General features: G+C 39.7%; 1 protein-coding gene across 1 annotated transcript in view; it reads right to left on the reverse strand.

The window, feature by feature from the left end:
- The window catches only part of LOC113984062 (chloride channel protein D-like), an 83,649-nt gene extending 63,681 nt beyond the window's left edge, over positions 1-19,968 (reverse strand). The window contains 8 exon segments of the mRNA XM_027713764.1: positions 3,186-3,352; positions 3,355-3,428; positions 7,246-7,498; positions 7,501-7,546; positions 8,562-8,641; positions 11,529-11,659; positions 12,640-12,909; positions 19,961-19,968. Of these exon segments, the coding sequence (XP_027569565.1) occupies positions 3,186-3,352; positions 3,355-3,428; positions 7,246-7,498; positions 7,501-7,546; positions 8,562-8,641; positions 11,529-11,659; positions 12,640-12,909; positions 19,961-19,968 (1,029 nt within the window).

Raw genomic sequence — 19,968 nt, forward strand, 5'->3', positions numbered from 1 at the left:
GGAAATAAATCTCTCCTTGTGGTTTAGGTAATTCAGCTAATTAATTTGAAGCTGATCCCTTCTTGCACACCTCACAGGAGTGGAAACAAGCAGGTGTGCACTGGTGCCGGCAGACATAGCAGAAACCTCTGTGATGTACTTCACTTACCACTAGCACTCAGCACTCAAGTTACATCCAAATAACATGACATGATGGCCTTAATGACCACTTCAAAAGACTTTGATGAACCCGAGCTTTGCTGAATGTTCACTTATTAAGTGTCAACTTGCATCCATGTGCATTGAGATAATTTATAAGTAAATTTATATAAGTAAAACTGTGGAAATTGATGCCAAGCTAGAACAACTTGCAGAACAACAAATCACAAGCACAGAACATAATCTGGCAGCTGTAATAGTAATTGAATTTTCTGCTTGACTCCTCAACAAGCAGCAAGGATGAAAGCAATATCATGTTTTAATTTTATCTTCCAGCCAACAAAAAGGGGTCAACAGGTTGGTGGCAATCTATTAAAAGCTGTGATGATATTATTTCCCTAGCCTAAGCTTAGGGTTACACAGCTTTTTGTTATGATTGGGATCTGGACAAAGTAAGAGATCATAAAATGCATAAAAATCTACATGGCAAGAAGCAGGAAGGGCACATGTCAAGGGTTGCCTGCAATAAAACCCCCTAAACTGGTATAATCTTGGGGGTAGGGGATAGGAGAAACTGTCAGGTGTCAGTCTGCCTTGAATTGCTTCACCTTGAGCTCCTCTTACTGTTCAAACTCTTTTTTCTTCTTCCTTCTCTTCTTCTTGAACCTTAATCTTATTCTTGGTCTTGCTACAGCTAGCCTAGAGTTTAACAAATTTACCAGGTGTCTGTACTAAACACGGATGGTATTTCCTGAGAGGAGAAATGCCAGGGTCAAAACCCACTCAGGCTTCAAGGGGGGGTTCACGGGGTGCTGCAGAAACTGGGTCTGGAAGAGGGAGAATCCCAGTAGCCATTCCTAGCCACCAGAAGATCAACACCTGCAGGCTACACTTGCAGGGACTACAACAGGACTACAACAATCATATATGTAGGTACTCTGTGTACTAAGAAAAACATTAATAATGCTATTTTTAATAATAGCTGTAACAATATCCATGTTTTTCCAAAGAATTTAAAGGGATCTAATGTTTAAGGCATTGAAATTCTGAGAGAAGTAGCCTAATTTGAAGTAGAAAAACATCTGTTTTATTTACTGCAGGATCGAAATATCTTGCATTATATTATTTCTAATTCCAATCCTTCACTAAAACTAAAAATAGACAGTGTGATTTTATTATTTTTTCTCCCTATCTCCATTTTTCCAAAGGAAAAGACATACTGAGGTATTTGCTTTAAGGTAATATATGCACATTTCACTGCATGTGTGTGGCAATAAAAGTAAAGTCAAGACAGCCAGCATGTTCTGCATGCTGGGAATGAAAGGTGGCACAGTATACTGTTTGTTTTTGATGTAATATCAACCATAAGCTTTGGCCAGTCATCAAGAAAAAACTGGTATCTACAGAGCAAATTTCACCTTTAGAATTAATCCAGTGGTCTAAGTAAAAATAAAGTGAAGTTTCCTGAAAATCTCATGCTCTGGAGTACAATAAAATCCCCTTGTAACATTATCCTAGGTAGAATGAAACTAAAAAAAAAAAAAATCAAAAAAAAAAAATCATCATTTTCTTGAGAAACATAACCCACAAGCTTTAAACTCAGAGTTTATCTACTGTAAACTGTGTTTGCTTAATGCCACAAAATATACAAGAAGCAAAATTTCCCCTGAGCCCCATGCCCAAATATTTCTGGTTATCTGTACCACACTGAGAGCCAAAAACTACTGAACCCTGCCAGAAGTTATGTTGTTAATGATTTTAGCTAACTTTTCCCTCTAAGATAGAAGGAAAGAGAATCCACTGCTCTTTCCAGAAAACATCCTGAACTGAGTGTTAAGAGAGCAATGCTTATTGTAAAATAGCAACTGAAGTGAATCCACTTTCCCCTGGGTGTGCAGCTGTTAATTACTTTGGCTTCAGCAATTAATCTGGCTTCAAAATGCCTGACTTCTTTCCTGCCCACATAGTCTCACCTTTATGCCACAAACTTTTATCTTCTTGGTGTGTAACTGCAGCTGTTTGGGGGGCTCCACTCTGAGTTGGTCCACAAAAAGGATTTGGGCCGAAAACCCATGTCTTCTCTATTTTCCCCTGCTAAACTAGTGGTAAAGCAAATATTTCAGGGAGCATGCACACAAAAAATATTGCCCATTTTCCCAACCAAGGTATAGCTACAGTGAGAAATGCCATAATCTTTTTAGTTTCTGCATTGCTAGAGATATACAACCCAGAAGAAATTCAGAGATAATTGAAAGTGCTCAGGCAATTGCCATAGGAAAAATTTATATAGTAGGAAAAAGTGAATTAGGATTCAGAATACCAGAGTTTATTTCTAGCTCTCTAATTGATCTCCAAGTCAAATACAAAGAAGAATATTTAGGCAACAAGAAGGGAAGACCATGATACTTGCACATCACTATTGAATATTGCTATCTTGCAATAAAAATGAGTGAAAGACATGATAATAAAAGCAACTACTTTCAGGTGGACATAAGGTAAAATCCAAAGATAAGGTTGTGTCATGCTGGAAGGAATAAAGCAAAGGTAGGTGAGGCTGAAGGTCACCTCCGTTTTGCAACCAGGAACAAACAGTGATTACAGTTTTTCAAATGTTTAATCTGGAAGCACCAAGGAACAGGGGCACAGTACAGCACTGTCTGCAGCAACAGCTGAGAGCTTGATCCAGCCACAGGAGAGGACAGCCTATTTAAGAGCTTCTCTGCCTTTTCCTTTACTTCGAAGTATCCCTCCTCTATCCAGCACCAACACAGAAAGTTATCTTAATAACCAATATGACTGGTTAATAAGCAAACAGTAGATGCTTTGTCTACTTGCTCGCTATAATTTAGAACAAAACAAATCTCGTATTTAAGTCATCGCCAGATGTAAAGTGTGAAGACATCCATATCCACTGATCTGATAACTGTACATATCCCAGCCTTTCCCCTTCTCAGTCCCCCTTTCCTGCTTCTCCCCCAACAATAATGCTGAAGGAGACAAGTCTAAACTCCTGCATCTATTTTCTCCCACATCCACACAATATGTACCCAAAATAGAATTCTTTTCTCTGCCTCAAAAAATTCAAAATGGCCCCTGTAAACAAACCCATAGAGTTAAGAGGACACTACACCCGTGGTGAAGGTGGCCATCAAGCAGCAGAATAAGCCTTGCTAGACCAGCCTTATGTCCCCGAACGAAGCCATCCTTCTCAAGCAAACAAGAGCCCACCAACGGGGGCATGAAATACCAAACTTATGCCTGCTTCTGCAGCAGCCATAGTGAAACTGCATCTGCAACAGGTAGAAGAGTCAAAATTTGGGTAACAGAGGTAAAAAAGAGAGAAAAAAAACCCATAACCATAATTTCCTGTCAAAGCTGGGTTTACGTGGCTGAATTTAAACACACGATGGTTTATTATAGGGTCATTAAAGTGCCTTGCATCTCTACAACATGAGTTCAGACGTGTCTTGACCTCTGACTTTGACAAAATCTCAACCCTGTAACATCATTTGGAGACCACTGTGCCATGACAGTGAACTGCTGAACTAGCACCAACCATACTAAGGCCAGGAAGATGTTCCACTTCACATCCTGCAACAGTGCAGTCACAGGAGTGAAACACTGCACTGAAAAAAAAGGTAAGAAAGCTTAAAATTCACTAGAGAATAAGAGTACATCCCCGGAGCCTGCAGGCTCAACACGCTGCCTCAATTTATAAATGTCTGATAAATCCACAGGGAACACTATACCTTGTCTCCCTCCCTGCAAAGATATGGAGCCCACATATGTCCCAACTTCTGTTGCTGTAAGCAGCACAAGGAGTTCAAATGCTGGAGATCTGCATTATGAGCCACTGCCAGTAAAGAAAAAAAAGAGGAAAAAGAAGGAGAAAAAAGAGGGGGGATAATAATTACACTATTATAAAAAGGCACGAGAACAATCTTCCTTTATACATCTATATTATATATTTTCCCATACACAACATAATTTGCTTTCCAAAATACCTATTTCATTCTATTAAAACAACATCCTGAATCAGACAAATGTTACATTTTTAATGGAGGACACAGTGTACAAAACAGAGAGAGGGATTTAGAAAGAGGAAATAAAATTATGCTTGAATTCTGTCTTAGAAAAATAGAATCAAGACCAGCCATTGCAGGAGTTACTGCAGTAATGCTGATACATCTAATGCACTAATCAATAGTGCTCACAAGCTTATAAAACTTGTATCCTCTGGATGTGCTACCTGAGACCTCAGGGGTAATTTATAGACATGCTGAGCACTCAGTACTAACTGAAGTCAACAAGTATACAGAACACTTGAACCTACTTTAACACCAAAAGACACTAGGGGAGTGGGAGTATGTCATCCTGGTCTTTGTGAAGAAGTGAGGTCTCAGACTGAAATTTGTCTCTGCTGCTCACCAACAACCCTCTCCATGAAGGGGACATCCATACAACCTGTCTCTCCCAGGATGGTTCCTGACTGTAAGCTAATGCTTCTTTCTAATTATACTGTAACTGGATTCTGCACAGAAAAACAAACATTTTCTATACTTTTCTGACTGCAATTGCTGATTTCTTCCATGAGTAACATTTTGTTTAATCATCACATCGCAGATTTATTTAAATGACTGATCTTAAAAGCCTAAAGGCAACGGAGATCCCACATCATCCCTTTGGTGCTTTTTGATTTACTTTTAAGCTACAGATAGTTCACAAGTGACTGTTCATTTGAATTCTTTCTATTTCTTTAGAAAATTAACACTCAGGAGTCTTTCTTTTTATCTTTACTTTAAAAAAATAAACAACATTGTATAGAGTTTTATATGTCAACATGACAAAAAATACCATCCAGATGACATAAACTGGTTGCAGTTTCTTTTTCTGGAAACTAATCTCATTAATTTCAGTAGAATTGTTCACATGAGAGAGTTTACCAGCATTATCTCACAGACATGCATGAGCAGAGAAGAGCCAGACTAAAAAAGTGTCACAAACAATTTACTTTTTCCAAACTTGAAAAATAAAGCAAGGCCCACCCATGCACATTGTGCAATTCCCATCATCTCTTTTTTCCTGGGACAGCATCATTAATTTAAGGGTAAAGTCCATGTGTAAAAATCTTTCATTTTTCTCCCTCCTTACATAACCCAGAAGGCAATGGGAAAAAAAAGTCTTCTGTATTAATGTATTAAACAACCTGTGAACTTTGTTTTAATTAAAGAACTCTTGTTTAATTAATCGACTTTCTTTTGAGTAGAGTGGGTGGCTTTTTCCCTATTCCAAAATGACGAAGAGCAGAAAGATTTAAAGATTGCAAGTGCAGCATCTCTGTTTCCCCTTCCAGATGCAATGGGCTCACTGATGACTCACCAGACACTCTGGGGCACTGAAGACATGTGGCAGGGCAGCCCTTGCGGAGCCCAGGGCCACAAACCAGGAGAGCACTAAAAGTGATGTCATACAATTGAAGGCACTCTTTGGTAAATCAGACACAGCTAAAGGCAGAGGAGGACAGAGCCTTAGCCTGCGTGCAGCAGCAGAGCTAGATTGGTTTCAACAGATTTAAACATGGCATATGCTGAGCATGTCTTTTAAGCATGCGAAGTACTGTTGACATAAAGGAGGAAGCTACTAAAGACTTTCAGATTCCTGACTCAGAGACTTAAATGTCTCTTCTGCAAGGGGTATTATGATGATAGTCCCTGAAATGCCTTTGAATGTTAATGTCTGCCCAAGTGTGGTGACATATCAGACTACAGCTTATCACTTCAGTCATCTGTTCCCAGGTTAATGACCATAGCAGCCAGAACAGCCCTACTGCTAACAAAAGATGTGTAATGATTTAAATATTACAGTGTGTTCCCAGGCAGCACTTCAAACTGCATTTAAATGGGGTAAAAAAAATCCAAACCCTTAGCGAAATGAAAAATCTATTCACTGTATAATCTTGGAAGACTTTTCTACAAGACTTAAATTTGGAGCCTTTACAAATCTCTCAGAGGCTTTTAGCAACTTACGTGTGTTTATGTTTAATAAAAATGGTGGAGGGTTCCAACTAAATTAAATTAAACTAGCTCTTAATTCCTATGTTTTGAAAAGGCATCACGTTGATACTGTGATGACTTTATTCACGGAAAAATGATTCAGCTCTTTGGCTCATGCATCATTGTTACCAACCCAGCACAAAGGAAAAAAAGAAATCACAGCTGCAGTCTCTGAGCTCCCGGAGACAAATGTCTGAAAGCAAAGAAAACAAAAGAAACCAAAAGGGAGAGATAAACCTTGTTAAGCATTGTCTAGAAGGTTTGTGGCCACTGCTGACTAACCATGCACTCCTATTTTTGAACATCTGAGTCATCCTCTACGGCGCTACACCTCTGTGCAAATAAATAAATAAATAAATATAAACCCACTGAGCAACAGAAAATGTGAATGGATGGTCAGGAGAATAGCTTTGGTCAGGGTGGTGAAGAGGGAGAGAACAAACCTCAAGGATGAATACTTTCCAAAACCAAAACGGATCAGAAATAAAACAGCAAAACAGCCAACAAACAGTCTACATCCTATTAGCAGAGATCAATTTTACCATCTCTACTCAAGATATGGTTCCAAACAGGTAATAAAGTGCAGCAGGATTCTCCTCTAAATGATGAATAAAAGAAATTACGTCACTTTCCAAAACAAAAAAGCCCAAAATCTGGCTTGCAGTTTCCAAGTTTGGTTATACTGCAACATAGTAAATTTTAAGATCTGCTCTGACCTAAAGAGCTGGAATGGGCAACCCTCCTCTGCCCCCTCACAAGGCTCAGACCACAACAGGGTGATGGGATTCTCTTCCTTTGTACATAAAAAGGCATAAAAACATTATCCTTCAAAAAGACTATGAAGTCTACTTTTCCCCATACAGAAACCTAGTATTACATTACTGCATGAACAACAAGCAGCTTCAACCCAACTTGCAATCTGCCACCTGCAGAGCAGCACCTGGTTCCTGCGGTTGCCCTCAGCTGGCATTGGTGTCTGCTGTGTTTGCAAGCTGGAAATACAGACTCCAGAGGCCTGGCTGTCCATCACTGCATGCCTTGCACAGCCACTTACAGCACTTCTGCGGGTGTATGCAAAACTATTGCTGCTGGTGTGTGCAGCCACTTGAGATTGGCTACAAACTTTGCACAGTTAAAAGCAGTCACACGAGATGTAAAGCAACCAGCAGGCCATTGCTGTGGGACAGATGGCTTTTCAGAAACAAAACTGACTGCAGTTGTCCAGATAACTGCTTGCTGAGCATCACGGGGAATTGTGCTTAAAAAGATTGTGTTAAACAGCTGTTGGATAGAGGTGCCATTCAAACACCAATAATTTCTAGCAAGCCAGATGATGAACATGCTGAGTAAAAGGACTGCAAAGGAAAAAAAAAAAAAAAAAAAAAAAGAAGACAGAAATAGAATCAACAATTATTAGATGTTGATGTGTTAGATGCATCTGTGGACAGTTTTGCAGTCTGGCCCTCACCTTGCTCTGTTCACAAAAAAACTTCCCAGAATTAACAGAAAACATAGGTACACATATAACTTCTGGCTATGCACAAAAATTCAAGCTCCCCACAGTGTTGCTACACACATATTGAGGGTAATGAGACAGGAAAACAACTGACAAGGGCCTCTCTCCCAGACCCAGAACCCTGCCAGCCCTCCATGATGCCTGAAGCCAAATAGACTCTTATCTTGGCACAAACTAAGAGGCAGGGTGTACATGTGAACTTGTGTGATGATCTGTTCAGTCAGTTCAGACTTTGGAAAGCTTAAACCTGGTTAGTTATTGTATGTATAGCAGCAAACTCTGTTTTCCTGTTGCTGAATTTCAGGGTAAGTCCAGTAAAACGTTCACTTTTTCTCTCACCTATGCTGTTAATTGCCTGTCTATAATTAAATTGAACACAGTAGGATAGTAAATGACAGAACAGCTCAATGTTTTAGCCTTGCTGCCTCATAAAAGTACTAAACTGAGCTACATGCAATATCCACATAGTACAGCTAAATGAACAATCTAAAACCAACAGGAACTTTTATATGGACTGATGGTCTTTGGCTTAGGCCCCTTCCAAACACTTGAGTTTTCATGAGTTACACCAGCTGCCACTTATATTTATTTTATAAACACCACATGCTAAGTGTAAATTGCATCGCCACCACCGCTGATTTCACCCCAGACACCTTTATACAAGTTACGGGTGGTGGAATCCAGCTTTAGGCTGAAGTCCAAGAAAGACCTTTCCAATGGGGTTGTATAACTGACGGGGGAGGGAATGGAGGGGTGTGTTAAATAAAATACTGAATCAACCAGTATATGGAAGAGCAAAAGATTCAGTTTATCACCGTGTTATTGACTTGTTGCACAGGAGATCTAACGCTCACCAGCACTGAGCCTGAAGAGAGAACCACCAAGGCCAGCCCTGACCAAAGCACACACAGCCAGGTCACGTGGGTGGACAAATAGATTACTACATCAGCAGTCACAGACCAGGTCCTGCTTTTCAATCATCTTTTGTTCCACAGATTTCTGCGGGAAGAAGGTGTATGATAGGGAAAAAATCAAAACAAGCAGCACAGGCTCTTTAGAAGGATGGGAGTGAGTAAGGGTGAGGTGAATGATGACTTTCAGAGTCAAGTAATTTTTTTTTTCCAGGATTTCTTGCCCATCTCTAAAAACATTATAAAGGATATGTTGTTACTCATTAAGACCTTTTTCAGGTCAAAAGCAGAGTTCAAGGACTTTAAGAACACACACAAGAAAACAGAATTAATTTTGCCTGAATGGAGGCTTCAAAGTAATAATCTTCATGAATTTGCAGCTATATTCTGTAGATAGAATATACGTGAGCAAGCTCTTTCCTGCTTTATTTTAGCCAAAAGGATATCTCTCATACTGGGCATTCCAACATTCAAAAAACATGTCCTGGTCATCCTGGGTTTTCGGTTGGTTTGTTTGTTTGTGTTTGGGCTGACCGCAGCAGTGCTGTCTCCAGAACTCCTCGACTCCCACGTACTTCACTGTGATACATTGCGGGTGCAGTTCAAGCACATCCCTTGCATTTCTGAGGTCACCGTGCCATACCCAGACACCGCAGCTTTCCCAGCAGCATCTGCCATCAAGTGTTTTGTAAATGCATTGTGCAGCACAGCCAAACAGCAAAAGTAAAGTGCACAAAAAAGAGGTTTGCTCATCCGCAGCTGAAGGCAGTATTTAGATGGGAATATGTTCCAGAGCAGGAATTACATTTCGTAGTTACGTCAGAGCTCAGCTCCTGTCCCTCTGTATTAGCATAATACAATAGGACAAATTTTATAATACAATAGGACCAACAGTGTGTGTGTAACAGCGGTTCTGATGCCCTGGAGTCAAACTGTGGTTTCTTTCTACATATTCTTTATTTGTACTTTGGTGTGTATATATACATACAAATGCATATATACACACTTGCATGTGTATTTATTCCACTGTTTATATATTTTATAAACATACACATAGTTTGTATAGAAAAAAAATCAGGGAAATAATATTCCAAAAGCATTATATATGCTTTCCCCATGTAAAACCTAAACTTGTTCATTTCTTGAATATTCCTGTTGATATATTCAGCTTCCATCTGCTGCACAGAATAACCCTTCCCTTGCATTTCTGTGAAGTGATTGAGATCTGTCCTTCAGCAGTTGGCAGCAGTATTCCATTTTCTTGGTTCCACAGAATACTGGAGGACATATCCACATAACCACTGCACTGGAGAGCCCAAAACTGGACGCAGTACTTCAGATGTGACCTCACCGGTGCTGAAGAGAGGGGAAGAATCACTTCCCTCAACCTGCTGGCAATACTCCTAATGCAGCCCAGGATGCTGTTGGTACCACAGCCTTGTGGTCTATCAAGCACTGCTTCCTTCCAGTTTTGCTTTTGCCCACAAGTTTGCTGAGGGTGCACCACAACATTGTCCCACCATCCAGGTCATTAGTGAAAATATCCAACAGTATTTGGCCCCAGTACTGACCTCTGGGGCACACCCATGATGACCAGCCTCCAGATGGACTTTGTGCCACTGATCATAATGCTTTGAGCCTAGGAGTTCTGCCAGCTAAATCCATCTCATTGTCCACTTATCTAACCCTTACACCATTAGTTTGTCTATGACAGTATTATGGCAGACACTGATGAAAGCCTTGCTAAAGCTGAAATGAAAACATCCACTGTTCCAGTCATCACATTGTAGAAGGTTGCTATCTGCTGTAAATCCATGCCAACTACTTCTTGTCCTTCATACAGCTCCCGCTCCTAACTATGGTATGTTCTCCCTAAAGACCCTCTATCCAGCTACTGCAGTGCTACAGAAGTGTCAGCTATCCCACCACATCTGTGCAGACAAGGAGCTCATCTGCCATGCTCCAGACTCAGTGAGAGACCCCAAGCACTGCCCAGAGCCACAAATCTCAAGACCTACCTCCCTCAGCAGCTTGCTCTGGGCTGTAGCCTTTGCTGAGTCAGGGGCAATTTCTCTGCTGGTTGCTGGGGACCCCCAGCAGCTCCCTTCCACTGCTGCAGAGCAGAAAAGCACTGTCAGCCCAGACTCTGGCCTCCTTCTGCACAAATTGATGGCTGCATTCTGTGCTTGATGGTTATACAGGGTTCCCCCAGCACCCACTGATGGGATTCCTGACCCTCCCTGGTTAGGATTCAGCTGGAACAAAAGCTCAAAGCCCCTTTCTCATAAGAAGCATTTTGATATTTATACCATCTACCATAGATATCACAAGCTAAGTGAAAATTTTACCACCTGCTTCTCTCTACAGGTGAGAAAAGCAAGCAGTCAGAGTCAGTGATGCCTTAACATGTACATCTGGTTTACCCATTCAGTGATTTTTACTATCACCATTATAATTATCACAGAGGCAATGGTATCCATCAAGGACAAATTAATAATTCCACAATATTCTATTACTGAAAATACAGCTTCCCCAGACATAGAAAGAAATAACATATCTGATACCAGGTCCACAGTCACTAAGTACCTTTATGAATCTTAATCCATTCCCTTGGATATCAACTGTACCTAAAGCAGCACGTCCCTCTTGCGTACAAGCAGAAAGAGGAAGGCCACAGTATTTTAAAGTCTACTTTTATCAATCTCATAACAGGAACACCATCAGACATTACACTGTACTGGAGGCCAAGTTGTAGCAAAGGACACCAACGTGTGTGTACACAAAGGACTGCAGGGTATCTGATCTCCACAGTCACCTAGACTGGCAGCACCTTTGTGTAGTTACAACTTTACACTGTTGATTTTCTAATAAACAAACACAGAAAACGTCTCTCTGACTTTTTCTTGCTCACCTGCAGGTAATTTTCCACCAGGTTCCATTTAGATTTGATGAGTAAGTAAATTACCCAATGAATCAAAAACCCCGGCACCCCCACTGCTGTTCCAATTAGCCCCATCAGCAGCCATCGATCCCACTCTGTTCTAGAAACAGGAAAACACAGTTCTCTCTCAGATCATAGCACAGGACTATTTGCAATGCTACCTCTCACAAACACGCAAGCTCCATTTTTAAAGCACTCTGATTATTAACTGTGACTGCCTGACCAAGAGGCTGTTCATGCCAATCTCTCTTTTAAAAGTGTACACTCAACAAAGTTCTACCTTCAGGTGAAAGCCATTTTCATTTGGGTAAGGAACATCGTTCGATTTCTTGGGTTTGGATTTGTTTTTTTTAGTATACATGTAGCAGTGCAATCTGCTTTCAGATGCTGTTTGATGTCATGTCAAAATCTTTACATGACTCAGTAATTAAGCATTCTGTAGAGCACTCTGAATATGTTTCAAAGTAATCCCTGTTTTCAACTGCAAGTAATGCACTGAGCACCTATCATGTAAATGTGCAAACCTTTACTTCCAGTTTCTATCTTTTCTAAACTTCCACTTCTAATAAAAATCATGCACCAATAACAACAACTGATTTATTTCTAGTATCAGCTAGAACTAGAGCAGGCCTACTGAGATTCAAACACTATGGTTCCTCCTATTATACTAAATTTTTTTTTACAAACTCCATTAAAATTAAAAAATTAATTACTTTTTAATTTTAATTTAAAAATTAATTGTATTTTTACCATTAATTGCAATTAACTTCAAGAAAAGTCTCAGTAAGAAAACGTTCTCGCAAAGCTCTGCAAAGTCTCTTCCTCTTAAGCTGTATACATTGAGAAGTTAATGATTTAATTTTTTTTTTGCATATTCAATAATCTGTGAAGAGCAAAGACATAAGCACTTACAAAAATGCTTTAAATTTCTTGGGCCCCTTCTACATTCAAAATATTTTTCTGTGTACAGAAACAATAAATAACATTTTCTTAATTCCTTCTGCTATTAGGCATCTCCCTGGAATGTCCAAATTACACACAGCTTTAGAGGCAACTTAACAGTACTTAAGGTAAGTTTACCTGTATTTTTTTTGTTGTAGCCACTTTTTATTAAGTTTACTGTGTGAAGGCAAATAATCCAAACTCCCGTGGGCTATCAGGTGTTCTCTCTTGTCCTCCTTGCAGTGATAAAATGCTAACCTGCTTCTGCTGATGCTGCATTGACTCCTAAAATCCTGAGAATTAATCAAATCAGGCCCATGACCTTTCGCTATTAACACCTCCTCGTCACCATTTCCCATGTGTGCCCTATGGGAAAAAAGTGATGATATTACGGTGGCCTCCAAGAATCTTTGGGATGCCAACAAGAATTATGTGAGCCCAAGATCAGTCTACTTGAGACTGAGAGAGGGAGGAACAGGAAATCACATGAAGATGGAGTAGTTGTGGTGCAGTGATCGGCTTTGTGTTTGGCGTTGCCTTGCTGTGGCTGTGCATGGACACAGCACTGTCAAAGCAATGAAAACCTGCCCGAGCCAGTGCTCTCTGGTGAAGAAGTCATTCTAAGTACAGACCAACCACTGCAGCAACATTATTGCACCAGCTTCTTGCTGACTGTTCAAAGGACAGGGACATTTAAGCCATAGGGGCTTTGTCTGTTTCAAAGAGATGGTTACTTGCTGTGCTTTGGGCTGTCCATAGCTTTTGATCCACTAATCTAATCACACAATTAAATAAAACAAAATCTAGACTGCAGTGACATTCAGTTAAACCCTGGATTTTCAGTTTGTTGCATAGGCAATCTAGAAAAGTTTATTCTCTAACACAGTTACCTTTGAATTTACATGTCAAATTTCTTTTTAGATAGACAAACCCAATCTGCTAGACTACCAAATGTACTACAGCTTGGATACTTTACTCCAGTACTTTGTAAATTGGCAGTTCAATCAGAGCAGAAAAAGACTTGATGAATGTCAAGTATTTACTGTAAAGAAAAATCAGTAACATGCTGTGTGTTTGCCACCTCCAAGGCGTGGCTTTCGTTACCAAAGATAGAATAAAAAGGATTTCTGCTGCTCTCCACTAACTGGCATTTGGACCAATTTGAAAAGGTCTCATCTCAAATAATCATAGAATCACAGGACCATAGAATGGTTTCGGTTGGAAGGGATCTTAAAGATCATTTAGTCCTACCCCCTGTGCCATGGGCAGGGACACCTTCCACTAGACCAGGTTGCTCAGAGCTCCATTCAACCTGGCCTTGAATACTGCTATGAACAGGGCATCCACAACTTCTCTGGGCAACCTGTTCCCGTGCCTCACCACCCTCACAGGGAAGAATTTTTTCCTAATATCTGACCTAACCCCACTCTCTTTCAGTTTGAAGCCATTTCCCCTTGTCCTGTCACTCCCTTGTAAACAGACTCTCTCCATCTTTCTTTTAGGCTCCCTTCAGGTACTGGAAGGCCACAATTAGGTCTCCCCAAAGCCATCTCTTCTTCAGGCAATGAGGGAACATAAGTAACTCCTGATTGTCATTTTTGTGAGTACTAAATGAAAAGAGGGAAGAAAAATCTTTACAGAAGCCACATGCAAATTACCCAAAACCAAGTCTTTTGGACCTATGGTTTTGCAATGCTGAAAATTTCCTTGTGGCCCACTACTCACACTTCTCAAATGTAAGAAAACACGCCATGAAGGCAACACTGCCCAGGGCAGGGAAGCACCTCCATGTCAGGATACAGCAATGGCCTAAATCCAATTTCTTATACCATGACTGGTGTTTTTTTGCCAGCTCAATCAGGCATTTCATTCTAGAGATTTCAAAAATACTATGCAAACTGCAGACCTGGTAAAAATCAGTCTCAGAAAAAAGAGAAAGAGTTAAGAAAAAAATTGGTCTAGGTGGAAACGAAAGACTTCAGAAAAAAATTGTTGCTGGAAACTGTGTGAATGGCTATGAGCGACAGTAAATGCCTTAGAAAAGTTAATGTTACTTTCCTCAGATATAGGGAAATAAATGTATCTTTGAGACCTGTACACCATAGTGACCTTATCTGACAACAAATACACATTGTGTCATCAATTAAATCCCTCCAGTCAAAGGTGAATTGAGGAGTACTAGCAGGATTCTGACCGATTATGTACATTTGTTATGCAAAAAGTGATAACTGCTTCACAAACTGCTTCACATAGAAGCTCAGACCTTAAGTTTTGGGTTATACAAAAGTTGGGTTTAACTAGTCCTATTCCAAGTTTAAAATGGAGCAAAAAAAAGCAGAGCCCAAACAAGAAAAGCAGGCAACTGAGCAGAGCTCCTGGCTGGCACCCCACCACTGCTTCAATTCAGGGATGCCCAGACTGGCTACCGTCAGGTCTCCATTTAGCCCACTTCTTTATTTCTGGAACATGAGATTTGTATGATGTTATTTTCTAGTTGTGTTAGATCAAACTGTTATATGTGAATAGATCTGGGTATTACAAAAATTGCAGCATAAACAGAAATACAAAATCCACTCAACAATATAGATGGAGGTAGGGGAGAAACCTTGAAACTAAAGCTACATTTCTAGGGGAAACAGATGAGGCCAAGTCACACTGCTCACAGACCACACTCATTCCATGTCACGATGCTCTCTTATGTAAGCAGGATGGCTGTTTTTCCTCAAACATGAATACCATTCCCATCCATAACAGCATAAATGAGCATTTGCCTTTGCTGTCCCTCACTGCCAGAAAACCGAAGCTAACTCCTCTTCCATCAGACAGGAATCCAACTCAGTCTCTGCAGCAGCAGCTCAGCTGTACTGCAAATTCTCACAATCACCCACTCATGCATTCAAATTTTAAAAACCAAAATGGAGTAAGAATGTGTTTTCGAACTTTGACCCCTGATTTTTTCCCCATGGACTCCTCTATAGTCCACTTAAACCCACCAGTACAGTCACTTATCTGAAATACATTTCACAAACCTCTGAGAAGCAGTGCACAAATGGTCAGGCTCCAAAAGCTAGATGGTAAAAAACAAGGAAAGATTTGAGATGCAGGTTGAGACAACTCTACAGAGGACAGACAAGGCCTTAGAAATTACATATAAAAACAGGGTTTCGTTCATTATCTTACAATGAAACCTGAAGACATTATCAGAATACTTAGATGAAGAAGGCAAATGCAGACTGGGGTTGTAAAGGAATTCTGTACCACAAATTCTTCTGCTTAATTGTCCTGTCAGAATATAACCCAAAACCTATGCATTTTGGCTGTCACTGTTAAATACGCTCCTCCAAAGACACACACTAACACCTCCCAGTGCAGAACATGAGTTTTCATCTTTCTTTTGTAAAGTATTTTCAGTGGTGTATTATCACTTCTGTAAAGTCTGCATAAGGATTGTCCTGATTTCTGAAATGTTTTTATCTTCAAACATCACACAAAGATCTTTCTGCTTATTCAAGAGCTTCTGCAACTCAAGTTTTGCCACAGATAAAGACAATCAGAGGCAATGGTGAAAAAATATCTTCTCAGTACTGAAAGATAAAATGCCCCCACCCATGCAAGGACAGCAGAGTCCAGACTATGACCAGTTCCCAGGTTTTCCATTAACTTCTGACTTCTGCAAGGCTTACTACCTTACTTGAGTGTTCTTACCTCACCACAGCCTAACTGGGCACAGCTGCCTTGGAGACAAGGAGGGAAAGGAGTAACATGCGTTCATCACCACAAAAAGCTAGTAGTACACACTTCTTTGTGTCAAATGCTTAAAGGAGTCAAGTTATAAATTGAATTTTACTTAGCTGAGAAAGAGTTATGAAATACTAATATGGGGGAAAAAATCATGCTTTCAAGATGCAAGACCCCATTTGGGAAGCCACAGAGCGCCTTGCTCAACCCCCAAGCAGCTGCCATGCAGACCACGGAACTCCTCGCAGAATGGCAAGGGCAGAATAAGGAGGGTGGACAGATACCAGCACAGCTCTCTCCTCCTTGGTAAGCCTAAGCAGGCTGAGCTAGACTGCCTCCAGTTAGGACCTGGAAAACAGCTCCCTTGAAACTAGAAAGATCAAGGATTGGATCACTGTTACTTGCTGACCTGGATTACAGGCAAGGTGTGTTGTACAGCAGAAATGCAGCTACCACATGATTATCTGTAGCTGGCCATTCCAACATAAAGCTTTGGGCCAGCCCAACTAACTCACAAATAACCAGGAAGAAGGAACAAAACAATTTTATTTGCCTAAATGCTTTGTAAGAGTATGTGCATGCATGCACACATGTGTTCTTTATCCCTCAGAAGACCAGGGTGGAATAACCCCAACCAATACTATGAAAATACAAAATAAGAGTTGCTAAGTTACAAGCCAGAGCAAGTAAGAACTACCTACCAAACAGCAGTAGAGGTACAGCATGAAATTAATACCAAAACATTTGCCACTTTTCTTGAAATAGTACAGACATCAGATTTCAGCTATTACACATAAAAGCACCTACAACAGAACTCTAATTCTTGCTATGGTTGCACTACCTGAGCACAAATTACTGGTCACCCCTGTATCTAGCTAGCTACATAATGTAATTTCAGCTGTTTAGTGGCAAGCATGTAAAAACAGGCAAATACTCAGCTGGCATCTCAGTTTTAAGTAGACAGAAAACCATGTATTTTTTGAATGGTGTCAGCAGTTGTACATACTTAAATTACATTAATTCCTTCCCTCTCCACTGCCCTCCTGTCTTCAGCTACAGGCTTGTTAGTGCAGCACATGTGATCTGTCCATCTGTCAAGTAAAACAATGCACCATTTTTGTTGGCTTCTGTTTTAATACTCGAATTAGACAGATATTACAGGATCATACAATCACGAAAATACAATAAAGCATTAGAGACTGAGAATTAATGTTGTTAACACTCCATGAATAACACACCGATTCCATACAAATCTGAAGGTCAACGTGAAGAATATTTGAAATGCCAGAAGAAACAGTTTCTACTCTAAGGAACATGAACAGTTCAGAATATATTATTCAACAGACTGAGAACAGGGTGGTAAAATGAAGAGCTTCCAAAGCAGTACTCTGTTCACAGCACCCCACTCTGAAGATCAAAACCATTTCACTACTAACTGAGGTGACACTCAAAGAGTTCAAATAATGAGTGTTTAATGCATAATCTGAATGACAACTCAAGGAAGCAAATAATTATCATAGTCATTGAACAAAGATATAAAGATATCACTAACTAGAAATGTCATGGCTATAAAGTTTCATATTGGTTCAGTATTTCAAAGTTACAGTATTTATATAGTACTAACTTAGCGTGAGAATTTTGCTATAAATGCACTGACTCATACATGTGATGCTGACTGTTTTCTGATAAGGCTGTAACAAATCTAATATATTGACAGGTTGGTGGTATCATACAATACATTAGATGTATTCTGCAAATCTTCAGATAGAAAAAAAATGTACACATAAGAGGAAATGGTTTCAGAAAACACAAACCAAGATGACTATGACCATCTCCGTGAATCCTCAAACTGTGATGTCGTGGCAAGGAGTTATTTTAGATTTCTCAGAATCAGATGGTCCCAGAGCTCGAAACGCAACACATCACTCAGAGATGAGAAATAATGTTCTCTCACAAAACTGCAATTGAGCAAACAACAAACACTAGAGGAATCTGTCAGCCAGAAAAGGCAGGGGTCAGGGTTGCTGGCAATTCGCCTGATACTGTTACAAAAGCAGAGCTTTCAGTATAGACTTTTCTCATTAATAGTATTGACTCTATTATAAACTACACACATACATCTAAATCCAAAACTGCTGATCACCAAACACTTAGATTAATGTGGGAACTAAAGAGCCAGCCATCAGCATCACACACTTCCATGCTTTTGGTTTACACAGCTCCTCATGGGGGTAAGTTTTGCCAAAACCTAAGAGAAACAAAGTCATCTCAACCTGCTGTACTTCACCACAATGTTTAACAATTGTAAACGCAGGAATATTCCACCTTAAAAAAGTGACAGACAAACAGAACTGGGTTACGTCCTGTCAGGCTGACTTAAAAGAGTTTCAAATGCTACATCATTTCCCAAAGTCATTCTGTGAAGCTCAACTCTCTCTCCCATATTAAACCAATTTTCACAACGCTGGAAAGATCTGCTAGAAACAGTCTCTTCCATATCTTCATGACAACTTCACAGTTCTACTATTTAAGCTGCTCTCACCCCAATTGAAACAGCTTTTATTTCTGTGACAATTGGAAAAACACAGCATTTTTTTCACGATCTATTCTCAAGTCAGTGAGACGTGTTTACCAAGTTTCTTCTCTTGATAATTTTTTATCAGTAGAAACCTCAGAGGGAAATCAAACCCCTTCCCCCCCCTTCCCATTCCTGCATGCTTAAAAATAATAATAGGATATAATAATAGTAATTAAAACAGCCAATGTGTTAAATCAGCATACCTACACATCTATTACAACCAATAGGGAGCAGAACAGGAACAAGCACAAATCAGCTTAAAAAAACCTTCTTTGTAGTATGTCTGCACAGCCATTCGTTCAGTACTTCTGATTTAACAAATACAGAGTTTGGGGTTTTTTTAACCCAGACTCTATAGTTTATACATTATAAAACCATGTTTACATTTTATCCATACTGTAGATATTAAAAGCAGAAGGTTGGGATGCTGCTGTTAAGAAATGGTGAAAAGTCATAAATTAGTACAGAAAACATGAATTATATCAAGAGATCCAAAGCATTCTTCCATTAAGTTATCCATTTATACAGTTTGGCACCAGTATAAATAATAAGAGGGTTTTTTATATTTATCACTATTTTAAAATGGTAAAGACTGAAAAACTTCATGGAACTGTATGAATATGGAAATGCTACTTGAGAGTCCGCATATGATGTGTATTTTATAGAATGGAATTCACTGTACATTCACTTAACAACTTTTCACAAATTGAGCTGAAGGTATACATTCATTTAGTAAAAAAAAGCCAACAACAAAGTTACAAACCACAATAACACTAAGGTAATGTAAAAACTTAGTATTTTAGCCACTGAATGGAGAAATCATACCTATGGAAGTTGAGAACAGCTAGTGAAAGTTCTTTTGTGGGTTTCTTTTTAAAGCAGCATGTTATTTTCATATTGCCAGCATTACAGGCAATATACCCTTCATACTTTAACCCACAATCAGTTGGGTCTGCAACAGAAAAGGTATAGCACATTGTTTCAGGGAATAAGGCCATCACCAGAACAGGGAACAGAGAAAGCCATCTACCACACTTGTTTCAATAGAGAGAGTTAACACAGATGGATTAACAAGTTTTAAAGCTTTCTTTTTAATTTATTATTAAATAAAAACTACAGACATTCATCATGTTCCTCCAATACCTCCCCAT

Source organism: Pipra filicauda, unplaced genomic scaffold, assembly GCF_003945595.2.
Source record: "Pipra filicauda isolate LSUMZ 115617 unplaced genomic scaffold, ASM394559v2 scaffold175_size1500280_pilon, whole genome shotgun sequence".
Lineage (NCBI taxonomy): Eukaryota > Metazoa > Chordata > Aves > Passeriformes > Pipridae > Pipra > Pipra filicauda.